The following is an 11,813-nucleotide window of genomic DNA, read 5'->3' as shown; positions in this document are numbered from 1 at the left end:
TCAATGGGGATAAGCGCCGGTCTGCTGAGCGGGAAGCCGTACAAACGGAAACCACAAAAAGCTATGAAGAATGAACTCGTCAGTTATCAGAAAAATAAATCTGCAATGCCCGCATGCGAGCATGCACTCCTCCTATCCGGTTTATCACAGGGGCCCCACACAATCTGTTTGTGTAGCCGATTGTTATTTTATAGTAAATGTACTGGATTTACCGTTTGCTTCACCTATAGCGATATATCGCTGACTATGTATAGAAATCAATGATAAATAAACGTTGAATTACCTTACCTGTGGTAAGGTAATTCAACAAGAAAAAATTAATAAAAATCTTCTCAGTTATACACCTAATTGCAACAACCAGAATAACGTTGTCATAGAAAAAAGCAAAAAGGCGAATAGGAATAAATTAGCCATGTGATTTACATTTGCGTATTTTAATAATTTAACAATTATTTAAGAAGTCATTCGCAATAAGAAGATATAATTCTGTAATTCCTCGCTGTAAGATAGGCGCCATAGTCATTTTAGAGCCAACATTCTCCATCAACGGAAGTCGCACAATTCGAAAAAGAAAACGGTAAATTGACGCGAGTAATGTTATGTCTCGGTGTTCGCACTTTCAGTCGCCAATCTATTATGTCCTGACAAACGAACCTTTTTTTTTCCAATATATTTATTGATAATCACATTAAAAAATTACATTTACAATACTACAGATGGTATATATTGGTTTGTGGCGCAGGTGAGGAACTGGCGGAGGACCTCCTCACCATCTCCGCAATGAAAAGAGAAAGACTATAGCTTTTTGGGGAAGGACACGTTCCCCAACCAGTCCTGCCTACGCCCCTGATTTGTTGCTTGAAAATTGTGATCAGATGGTTTTGTGCACTGCAAACCATACGCAGACTGGCTTAGTTTCTATTTGGCACTAATCTAAAAGACGCGTTGCGTTCCTGGAATTTACCCCAGGCTATATATTTATTGAAAAAAATAGAGTCATTATTTCTTTAGTAGTTACCCGATGTACGTTTGTAATTCGAGCACGTTCGAAATTCGCTAGATGAATCAGCCTCGAATTGCATGAGAATGACACCAAGAAACTGATGCAAATGATTTCTCTCATATTACGTGATTAATGTTCAGCTATAAGCGGGTGTGTTGTGAATGTTGCAAGCTATGATAATTACATGCTAATTATTTTGCTTTTTGCTTTTTTCTATGACAACCTTATTGCAATTAGGTATATACTCCGTAATACATCAGAAAGCAACTGCAGTCATCTAAACACGAAAGAAGTACTCATTCTTCCAATGCTTTCTTCATATTTATGTATTTTATTTATAACTGAACACCTATATCTTTGATGCGAGTACAAGCACTAGCCTCCCACGCAGACGTTCTTAGGGCTTCCTCACGCGTTCCTCCGCCGCCATGCATGCCCCTGTTAGTGGAGCAGGAACGCGTGACGAACCCCGCCTAAGAAAGTCTGCGGGGGAGGCTATAAAATCACTGGCTGTACTTTTTACTTCGTAGCAGTACTTTTACATTCGTGCTGTAGTATTTTAACATCATTGGGTAGTTTCACTGATTTCAGTAACAGTATAAATGTTACTACTGTTCATGATCAACACACAAACTGTACTTACAAAAAAAAAAACGCGCAAATCCAGGGACACAATTCCACATGAATGAAAATTTATTTATTTATTTATTTTTAATTGCATGTTCTCGTGTTTGCTTTAATTGGACTGACTCTCTTTGCAAACTTCAGTTGACTTGGTGGTAAGGTCAACGGCTAAATTGATGAGATGTACAATTTCGTTTACGAAATTGAGAAAACCACTATTTAATAAAAAGTAAGTAATGTACAAAACCGAAGGGAAACTGGTGAATATATCAAATGATATCACCTCCTGTTTTTGTAGCTGCCCTCTGCCTATTTGGGGCTATTTCCGGCTTTGGTACACATAAACCAATGAATTCAATAAACCTCTTATAAATTCGAGCTGCCTGATCCCTTAAATTCAAGCATATCCAAACATATGCAAATTTTTGGACTTGAACAAAACCGGTTTTCAGAACTGTTTGTTCAAAGTTTTTCACGTGCGAAAAACGTGAAAACGGTTTTCTTTTAGGTTTATGACGTTACAATATATTTTATTATGAATGTTCGACTTTTGCATTTCCTTTTGTTTTAAAACCGTCGTTAAGGGCTGATCTATTATAACACTATATCCAGTTTTATATTACCATGAAGCGAAAGAAAAGTGCATCAGTTTATTTTGACCAGCGACGAGGAGAAATTTCACAAAAAGAAAAGCTTCTGCTAGCAGGGAAGATCTTGATGAGCCTATATGAATTATTGTGGACCACTTGTATAGTCTTCAAACAAATATAATATCGAAGTGTCTAGATCTAAATTTTTCTTTTTTTTTTCCCGGTTTGTCAGCGGAATTGGGCAACTAATTGGGGGTAAGTCACGGTCTTCGGAAGGACGGAAACAGCGAAAAATGCGTTGAGTCGGATCCGAACGGACTTCACTACAGCCGCTCTTAGTTTTTCCCGTCGGAGCTCATTTTACTGATGTCGCTTGTTTCTGCAAATTATATTTGTAAAGACAGGGGCTAAACTAATACATAACAGCTACCTTGACGGACTAAGACGTATTAAGGCTATTGACTCGATATTGACACTGCACTGAGTGGTTTAGGCTTTCTAAAAATGCAGCCCCACTCAGCTTTCGGGAAAAGTAACTCTATTTTGTCAACACGACTGAATATTTTAGACACTTTGTCCACGAGGACTGATAGTAAGATTCTTAGCTATTCTTCCGTAGCCGGCCTGGCAAGCGTTTTGCTGCTGGGTTTCGGCTCGAGTTATTGTCGAAATTTGATAGAGGGGGAACAAAAACATGGCGTACCGGGAGTTCGACGAACTCGCGAGAAAAGCTTCCTCTACGGCGCGGAATCTGGCCTAATGCAACTGCGTTAAACCTTTGGACCGGGCAAGCTTAGACATATTCTTTATCAGCAAAAGAGAGTCAACTTTTGTTTGTGACATTTTATGCAAATAATTTATCATAAAAGATCGAGAAGAACTGGTGGTGTGACTTTTCTACTTGATTAGCATATGAAAACAAACGAAGCCGTCACAGAGGAGGACGCGCAGAGCAACATAAAATAATTTCTTCATCTTACTCATTTTTATAGTTTTTTTTCATCGAAAAAATCGTTGGACTAGTTCACAGCAAAGTTTTAATAAAAGGCTGATTTTTGTACATCATCGTGTGCGCCCTTGACACAAATTCTCACTTGTGGGTTCTGTCAAACTTGCAAAACCGGTCATGACCCGTACGGAAAACCCGAACGACTTGCACGGCTGCAGGAAAATTTTTCGATCAAAACCTAAAAACAACAGCCGTTTACCGGCCAATTTCGCTTGGGAATCGTCGAAGGAGTTTCGTTGGAAAAGAGGCAAAATTCGAGTGGAATCGACGATAAAAATGGCCCAGGTTTTGCTTAAATTTTCAAGATAGCTCTCCGCTGTATGTTACTCAGGGAAAACACAGCTGATCTAGAAGCATGGAGGGAAAGAAACTCAGGGTTCAGTTCGAGCGGCGAGTCGATTCAGCTTGGTCTTGGTTGATTTGCTTCACTTCGTTCATGAGCCAGTTTATAGTTCTAGGAACTCACAACTCATTTGGTTCATTTTTTGTGGCATTATTGCAAGAATTTCATCGCAGCGAAGCTGAAACAGGTACGATTATGAACACTCATATTTTCCCCCCACTTTCACCGCGCGGTTGACGATAAAAAATTGATTTCGTCGACAGGTTGTTAAGACAGGGACTCGCGAATTTTCTGTTCTCTTTATTCATGGTTAAATTTTGTCGCGACCAAGGAAAATTGCAAACAGAAATGAAGGAAATCAAATCGAGCAAAATAAATTCCCAGCCGCTTCGCTCAAAGCGCGAAAGACAACTTACATAACTCGAAACTTGATGATAGGCCAGGAAACCACGCGAGTGTTGTAAGATATGTATCAGCTTTTCTTGCGCCAAACAGATAGATTGACAAAAATTTATACAACATTGTGATCTCTCAATAATTTTTCTTCAAGTTTCTCCAATATTAAGTCATGAGGAGCTTAGTAACGGGAAATAAAATTTGTTCTTTCTGTAAAACCGGTTGTACAGCACCGTAATGATCTCACTGCCAATGTGACACGGTCTGTTGACTGTTGTTCCACGCGCGGAAAAGGAAAACCCCTCGAACAGTTCAGGAGCGTGCGGTGGGCTCAAATTTATCGCTTGCTTGGAGTTTTGGCCTAAAACGTTTTGGTTAACCTGAGTTCATACACAAATAAACCATCGGTTATCGCTGGTTTTGCGTTGTAGATTGTCACACATATCTTGGTCTCTTGCTAAGTTTATTTTTTAATTCACTTAAGTGCGCTCAATTCTGTATGAATACTACCCAAATCATGCGACAGGAAATCCGGAGCTGCTTTCAACATTATTCGTCATCTGCAAGTAACTGACGGAATGTATTTTTCTTTACCAACTTGTTTTATAATGAGCAGTCTTAAATTTGTTGTTGTTATGATTCGATGTAATAAAAATTGCTTATAAACATCTGCATTGCTTTGCAAATTGTATTTTCCGTTCTCGGACTGTAACATATTTATCGATCGGCTTCATGAGAAAAGGTCAACCGGTCGGAATTTTTTTCTCTGTTTGATTTCCTTTCAAGACGTTTCTTGAAAAACGAGTTTTCTAGTACTACTCGGCAGTTTTTATTTTTTCACAGGCATCGCCCAAGATATTAGCAGAAAAATCGCGCAAAATTCCGCAAACTCGCCAAACAGGGTTTTCTCGGAGAAAATACTCACCACAAAAATCATAAATATACATAACTAATTTGTTTACAACCGATGTTTCTAAGAATTTCGAACCGCCTTCTTAACCTATCGATGTAAAATGTCATTTTGAGGGAAAACTCTCATGGCGGTGGTAAACTGCCCGGGGGATGTTTGGAGCAATGGATAGCGGTTCGAAAATATTTATCTGAGGGAACCCTTGTTTTGCATCACCAATTTTTTTTCATGCAAGGGTGCAAAGTCCACATCTTGTACAAAAGACACGCGTGAAAAACACGTGGGGGGCCAGGGCACTCCTTATTTGCCTCATTTGCATAAGGGTACGTGACGCTGTACAGGGTATGGCTTTTGGGGTCCTGTGGTTTTCAGGGTATGCCATTGTACACGTATTGTACTATTTCGCGTTGTGGGAGTGTGACTTACTAAATTTGGCCATGTACAGTCTTCAAATGGTCTCAAGCGTGGTATTCATTTTTTTTATTTATTCGATAATGTCAGCGAAAAAAAGCTCATTTCTTTTGGGTACGAACCGAACCGAATAGGGGTCATGAAAAAAGGCCTTTTGTCTTAAAAAGAGAAGCGAACCCGGGGAGGGCGGAGTAGTGAAATGAACGGTTTTTGTCTTAAACAGGGACAGGGTGTGAAAGCCTTATCGGCACTCACCCCACTCACACTTTCATTAAGTGCCCCCTCCACTTGGGTAACATTGATTCTAAATTTCTAGTCTGTAAGAGAACTTGCCTTTCGATGCCGTGACCATCAAGAGAACCTCTTTTACGATTATATCGTGCCCCATAGAATCTTCCGGAAGTTTGCATTACGGTAATGGAAACGGGAAATATTCTTCTATAGGTGCTGTGGGTGGGCTCTTCAAACCTCTTCAGGCATTTGTCTTTGGCGTATTTAAAGGACTAAAAGCCTTTCTTCCCCTGAGCATAATTACTTGTAATTGTAACGAATTGACGCCGACGGGTTGGGTTGGGGAAGAACAATAAAAAACCATCTGAGGGTCTCGAGAATCTGTGACCCCCTCCCCCCCTGCCATCTGAAGGTATTCTTTTAGCGGTGTTTTTTTAATTGGCGTGAGAAACAACTAAGCGAGATGTGGAAACAGGCTCTTGTTCAATTTTTTTCCCAAAACGTTGTCACATTTATGATAATTAGTTTTGTATTGAAAATACATTTGCGTATAAAACACGTGGTTATTCGATATTCATATGTAAAGCTGTTTGCATGAATTTGTAAATGGAGATCACTGTATTTTCCGGAAAGAAATCCGCGAGCGCGAAAACGCAACGGTCACGCGAGGAAGGAGATAAGGGAACGCCCATTTGTTCCCCTTCCTTCCCACCCGTCCCCTGGCAGACCTTGGCGTCCCCGCGCGCCCTAATTCCTCTCTCCTCTTCTATATCGATTGCTGGGTAGAATAAGACGTTTCACCGAACAAAGTGTTCGTACGGGGGAGGGGGCGGGGGGTGGGAGGAAATCGGTAAACTAGGTTTTCGAGGATCAATAGTGGTTTGGTGGCCTGGCCTGGAGGGGTGACTTTGAACAGGCTGGGGTAACCATCGAATGCCTATTCTGAGTCCGACGACCCGGTACCAAATCCTGAATTGTAATTATTTTTTTTGTTCTCATTTACAAACAGCATGGATTGGCTCTCTGGCGATGGGATTGACGTTTATGTGTGGACCAATCGTAACCATTCTCTGCGACCGATGGGGATATCGAGTTGTCATGTGCCTTGGTAGTGTTATTCACATGGCGGCCATGTTGATGACGTCATTTATGCCCCACATGCCCTTGATGTACATCACCTACAGTGTTTTATTTGGTTTTAGCTCTAGTTGCTGTTATTTTTCTTCTTTGAACGTGCTCATAATTTATTTCAACAAAAATCTCGCCTTGGCCAATGGAATCGCAACGGCAGGCGCCGGAGCGGGAACGATGTCACTCAGCTTAATGATTGACAAGTTAATATCTACCTATGGTTTTAGGATCGCTCTCCGCAGCTTGGCGGCGTTATCCGTTTTGCTTTTCATAGCTGGTCTTACGTTTTTACCCGTGGACTTCAGGGAGGAAGAGGAGTGTCTAAATAAAACAAAAATTAAAGAACAAGAACTGATGAAAGCAAAAGACAAAATAATTTCCAGAATCAGAGAACTACTGAAACCATCTCCTGTGTGGAGAAATAAAGCTTTTGTCGTGTGGGCAGTAGCCATGTCTATGACTCTCATCGCCTACTATATTCCTTACATGTACCTTGTAAGTATTTCCATTTTAACCTAGTATCCGTTAACAGCAAAAACCACACCTGCTAGTCTTGGATTCTGGATTCCACGCAGTGGATTCCGGATTACCTTACATGGGACGAATCATTTCAGAATACACTTGAACTTCTCTACAACGGCCACCTTGGGAACAGAAGAAAGTGGCCGTTGTAGAGAGGTTGAAACAAGAGCGAATGTATGGATTGTACGCCGAAACAAATGGCCGTTGTTGGAGGGTGGCCATTATTGGAGGTTCGATGGTTAATGTAGAAAAAATGTTCTGCATACGAACGAAACAGTGGCGGAGGAGGGGACTGGGGCATGAGACCCGGGTCTCTATGCACCTTAATTTAGGCTAACTCATTTTTTGACAAGTTCTTATTGAAATCATTCTTTTTTACAGATTCGCCTGGCAGAGAGCATTGGAATTCCCTCCAGTCAAGGTGCTCTGCTGGTCGGCTACTTCGCTTTGGCTCAAACGGTTGGCAAGATTCTCTTCGGCAAACTTGGAGACTCATCCCGAATAAGTCGTCTGACTCTGGCTCAAATATCTCTATTGGTAATTGGGGTAGCAGCATGTCTGTGCCCATTGGCCCGATCTCATACGGCCTTACTCACGTACTCTCTGGTGTCGGGCCTATTCGATGGTTGCCTTTGTGTAATGATTGGCTTGGTGACTCATGACATCGTGGGACGGGGGATGATGGCCAAAGCTGTGGGGACACTCTTTGGAATAGTAGCGATCCCAATGGCAATAGGACCTCCCATGGCAGGTACATATCCCTTTTACTGCTACGAGCGTCGTCTTAGTTTAGGACCTGGGACCTGACTAAGAGCGAAGCGGGGGACTAGGGATGGGTACAGAGTGGCCATCCCTCTTTCTTCTTAATACCCCGCTCGGTTCACCTCTTTCTTCGTGCTCGCCCCGTTCTTCGCCCTATTTCTCAGTTCTATAAGTACCCCTATAAGGAGCCTTGTCCCAGGCTACCATCGTCTTGGCAAGTTACCTGTTACGAGAGAAAGTCTCACAGCACAAAAAGTGATACATGACTTTTTGGATTTTAAGTTGCATGCTTGAGATTTACTTAAGTGGCAGGTAGCTCCAAATATAAAGTTGACTTTGTGATTGTTTAAATTTTTTTTTCTATTTTTTCTTTATAGTGTATATGACACCAAGTGTGTAAGATACCGTAAAATTCCGAATTTGAAGGGGCTTTTATACAGACTGAGGGAAATTTGCGTCTCAAAATCGATTGGCTAGCTCATTTGGAAGTGAAATTTATGTCAGTAATTTGCAGAAGGTTTTCTCCGAGGACGTAGATGTTTTTAAAACTCATCCATGCAAGTACTCTGTCTATATGTACCGAGGAAATCCAAGCCAAGAGTGAACTACGCAAACAGCAATATACTGTGACACTTTTTGACGGCAATCATTTGTTGCAACAAGTAATAGTTCTTAAGCAGATGCAAAAATTTATGTGTCACTGTACAGTTTTTGCTGTGTTTTATTTTGAATTTAAGGGCAGTTTCCTAGCACGAGCTCCCGGCGGCTTATATTTGGTGGGGCGATTTAACGAAGGGTTTTTTGCGTTACGAGTTTGGGGGGTTAATATTTGGAGGGGTTTTATACATGAAGGGGCTTACTTTCGGAATTTTACGGTATGTATCCGAAATTGAAACTTGTCAATAATCTTGCAAAACCAATGTTTCGTCTTCAAAACACAGGAATTTGCCTTCAAAAATGTCCGCCCTATCGCGCGGCCAAATTGACAAGTATGACGTAGAATGATTTGCAAGATCAAAGTACATATAGCAATGACCAAAATCGGAAGCGAAGGCTGAGTCAACTAACTGACGTCACCTAACGTCAGCAGCCTTTCTTTGATAGTCTACTCCTTTCCAGTCGTTGGAAGCAGTTCTTGGATGGCCAAAAATTAAGAAATCATTTTTGGAGTCATAGTTTTAAAGTTCACAACTGTTAATTAAACTTATCTATGGACCAAAATAGGTTTGAAAAATTCTCGTGTCATATACACTTTAATGCACAGACATTGAGTAAAGATTAATTACTATTTTCACCTTTCGTTCTCGTCTCTAGACATGCTCAAAGAGCACGGAGAACCAGGGATGCTGCCTTCTAATGAGGGTATCTAAGCTCGACGGAGCCGAATGGAAATTCTAATGGAGGCGATTGGAACGATATGGATCAGGCCTAACCCAGCATTGTTCTTCATTTTTGTTCATATTTTTCAGGTCTGCTCTATGACAGTACAGGCAGCTACAATATAGTGTTCTTCCTGTCCAGCGGACTCGTCATTGGTGGCAGCTGCATCATGTTCCTCGTCCCCGTTCTTGTCCCTTCTAGGAAAACCCAGCAAAGAGTCTTCCTTCCCGAGATAACTGTCTCATCAAAGAATGTTATTGACGTAGAGGATAATTTTTTTGATAATCAGAAAGCCAAATTAACTTCTCAAGTCTCGCTGGAAAGTTTCCCTGAAGAATTCAACGGAAGTCGTTTACATGTGGACAGATTGAACTTGGGATCACGCCCAAGCAGTTTCATATTGTTTTCAATTGTTCCCGAGGGGAGTTTTCGGGATCTGTCCCTGTTAAATGAGCGATATTCCAACAGCAGAGAAGCCAGTCACACATCCCTGGCAAGACTGTCCGAAATAAGAGTTGACAGTCGCGTAAACAGTTGTTTAAAGTTAGAGCCTGTTGTAGAGGCGGAAACGTCGGGGACAAGCGCGGAGTCTCTCGAGCTTATAACTGAACCCCTGGTTGAAGTCGAGCTGGTAACAAATAAATCGTTTGAAAGCCTCAAGAATGCACGTTATAACGAGCAAGAAGTTGGACAGGTGATTGGTACTTCAGACTATGACAGCAAAGATAATCTTCCTTATATCACAATTTCCAAGTCTACAGAGAGCGGGTTCGTATCCGAGGAGTCGGATGCAAGTCTTTATAGTGAAAACCATGACACCAACAAAATTGTTTCGTCCACTTCAAACCTGGACGAAAATCGCTTAAGTGGCTACTCATGGAATTCAACTGGTAGTGATCTCTCATGGAAGACGCAGAGTTTGGACCTGGTACTAAAAGACAATACTGAAAAGAATAATAAAATAAACACTGATTTATTAGAAAATAGCCTCAAACAAGACCTAATAACAGAGAGGAGCTACTACAGAAGCGATACCTCGCTTACCATAAAGGACAATGATCTTGAACTTTATAGTGGTGGTGTTCACCGTGTGAAGTCGCTGATGGTTGAGGGACCACCAATCAACGAGCCGGATCCTCCAGTCTGCTTCATTACGTATGAGGATAAGTCAACGTGCGCAGGAGAAGAGGAGGAAAGTGACTTTTCCGGTAAGGCTGTTGCCTTAGTTAAAGAGTTAACCCAACAAAGTGATGTTTCTATCCCTGAGTTACCTCTAGCGCCCGATTATTACAGTGAAATGTTTGAAGGGATATTGGAAGAGGTTAACGAATATGTCGAGTGTTTCTCGGAGTTGTCCAGTTTCCAGGACGCGCTTAAAACATGGCCAAAAGTTAGTGTGACAGATCTTTCCTTGTGTGAACGAGAAACGGTAGTGTAAATCAAATGGACAGGCCAGTGTAAACCCAATAGAAACGCTAGTATAAACCAAATTATACTAACTGAGTGCAAAGTGGCAACACCCACTACTAGCGCTTAGGAACAAGTTGACAAACAGTCATCAACCACCTGGTCTCATAAACCGTCTGCTAAGTAACATAACTATTCAATACTGGGTGGAAGGCCCCTCAGTTTGTTCGGAGAAATCACATAACAAGTTGATTGGACAAAACAGTCGAATAATGATATTTGACAGATTAAATTAAGTATATCAAACCTTAAAATGAAAAGTCTCCTAATTATACACAACGGTATTCTAATATTGGTCTTATCGTGTCCTATATTCTTGGAGCGAAACTATAGATACGCGAAGAAACCTCCGACAATGAATCTCTTGTTATGATGATACTGATTATATAGAGAAATAAACCGAGCTTAAATTACGCGAAAGGAAGTATTTTACTTTCCACTGAAAAACAAATCATGTCGACTGATTTTTCAAAACGTCGCAAACCATATTTGCTGATGCGAACTAATTAAGAAATAAAGTTAACGCTTATGGCTCCTGAAGAAGGTCAATTAAAAGCGTGCAGACTGAGAGCCACATCTCCCCGTGCAATAAGTTTACTATGTTTAGGATGTGTTCGATTGATAATTTTCCGAAATAAGAACAAATGAAATTCCTTGTTTTGGCATTCATTACATCGCAACATCTAGAAATCTACTTGAACTGAATTGGTAACAACGTTTTTGTGTATTCTTATTTCGGAATACGATCAGTCGTACACACCCTTCTATAGGCGAATCTTTGTTTACATTTTTTGCCTCATTTAGATATACTCATCATTATCTGATGAAGCTAATAAAATAAAACCTCTGAATATTGAAAGAGCATAACAATTTCAGTTATCTCTGAAAATATGAGCCCGATATACCGAATGGTTTCGGAGAAATTCTCTTTTAAAAAGTCGAAATTTTACTAAGAATGTATGACTCGCTAATTGCCACCTAGCAGTTTAATTCGTAGTTTTCGATGGCTGATATTTCCTTCAATATTGCTTGCA

The 11,813-nt window shown here is 40.8% G+C and overlaps 1 protein-coding gene across 1 annotated transcript; it reads left to right on the top strand.

The window, feature by feature from the left end:
- The first annotated feature begins 3,341 nt into the window (after positions 1–3,341).
- Positions 3,342–10,845, top strand: LOC140927830 (monocarboxylate transporter 12-like). Its single transcript, XM_073377510.1, has 4 exons — positions 3,342–3,756; positions 6,527–7,143; positions 7,552–7,921; positions 9,402–10,845. Exons 1-4 carry the CDS (start codon positions 3,582–3,584, stop codon positions 10,748–10,750), a joined length of 2,511 nt encoding a protein of 836 aa, XP_073233611.1. The 5' UTR covers positions 3,342–3,581; the 3' UTR covers positions 10,751–10,845.
- The last annotated feature ends 968 nt before the right edge of the window (positions 10,846–11,813 follow it).

The sequence above is a fragment of the Porites lutea genome, chromosome 2, assembly GCF_958299795.1.
Source record: "Porites lutea chromosome 2, jaPorLute2.1, whole genome shotgun sequence".
In the NCBI taxonomy this organism is placed as follows: Eukaryota; Metazoa; Cnidaria; class Anthozoa; order Scleractinia; family Poritidae; genus Porites; species Porites lutea.
The sequence above is the reverse complement of the archived record's forward strand: the minus strand, read 5'-3'. Positions and strand labels throughout refer to the sequence as shown.

What these genes read in the sequence shown, in the direction of transcription:
- LOC140927830 (XM_073377510.1), top strand. Translation starts at nt 3,582, where the DNA reads ATGGAGGGAAAGAAACTCAGGGTTCAGTTCGAGCGGCGAGTCGATTCA. An exon ending in TCGCAGCGAAGCTGAAACAG is followed by an intron (nt 3,757 to 6,526) that starts GTACGATTATGA and finishes ATTTACAAACAG; the next exon opens with CATGGATTGGCTCTCTGGCG. An exon ending in ATATTCCTTACATGTACCTT is followed by an intron (nt 7,144 to 7,551) that starts GTAAGTATTTCC and finishes TCTTTTTTACAG; the next exon opens with ATTCGCCTGGCAGAGAGCAT.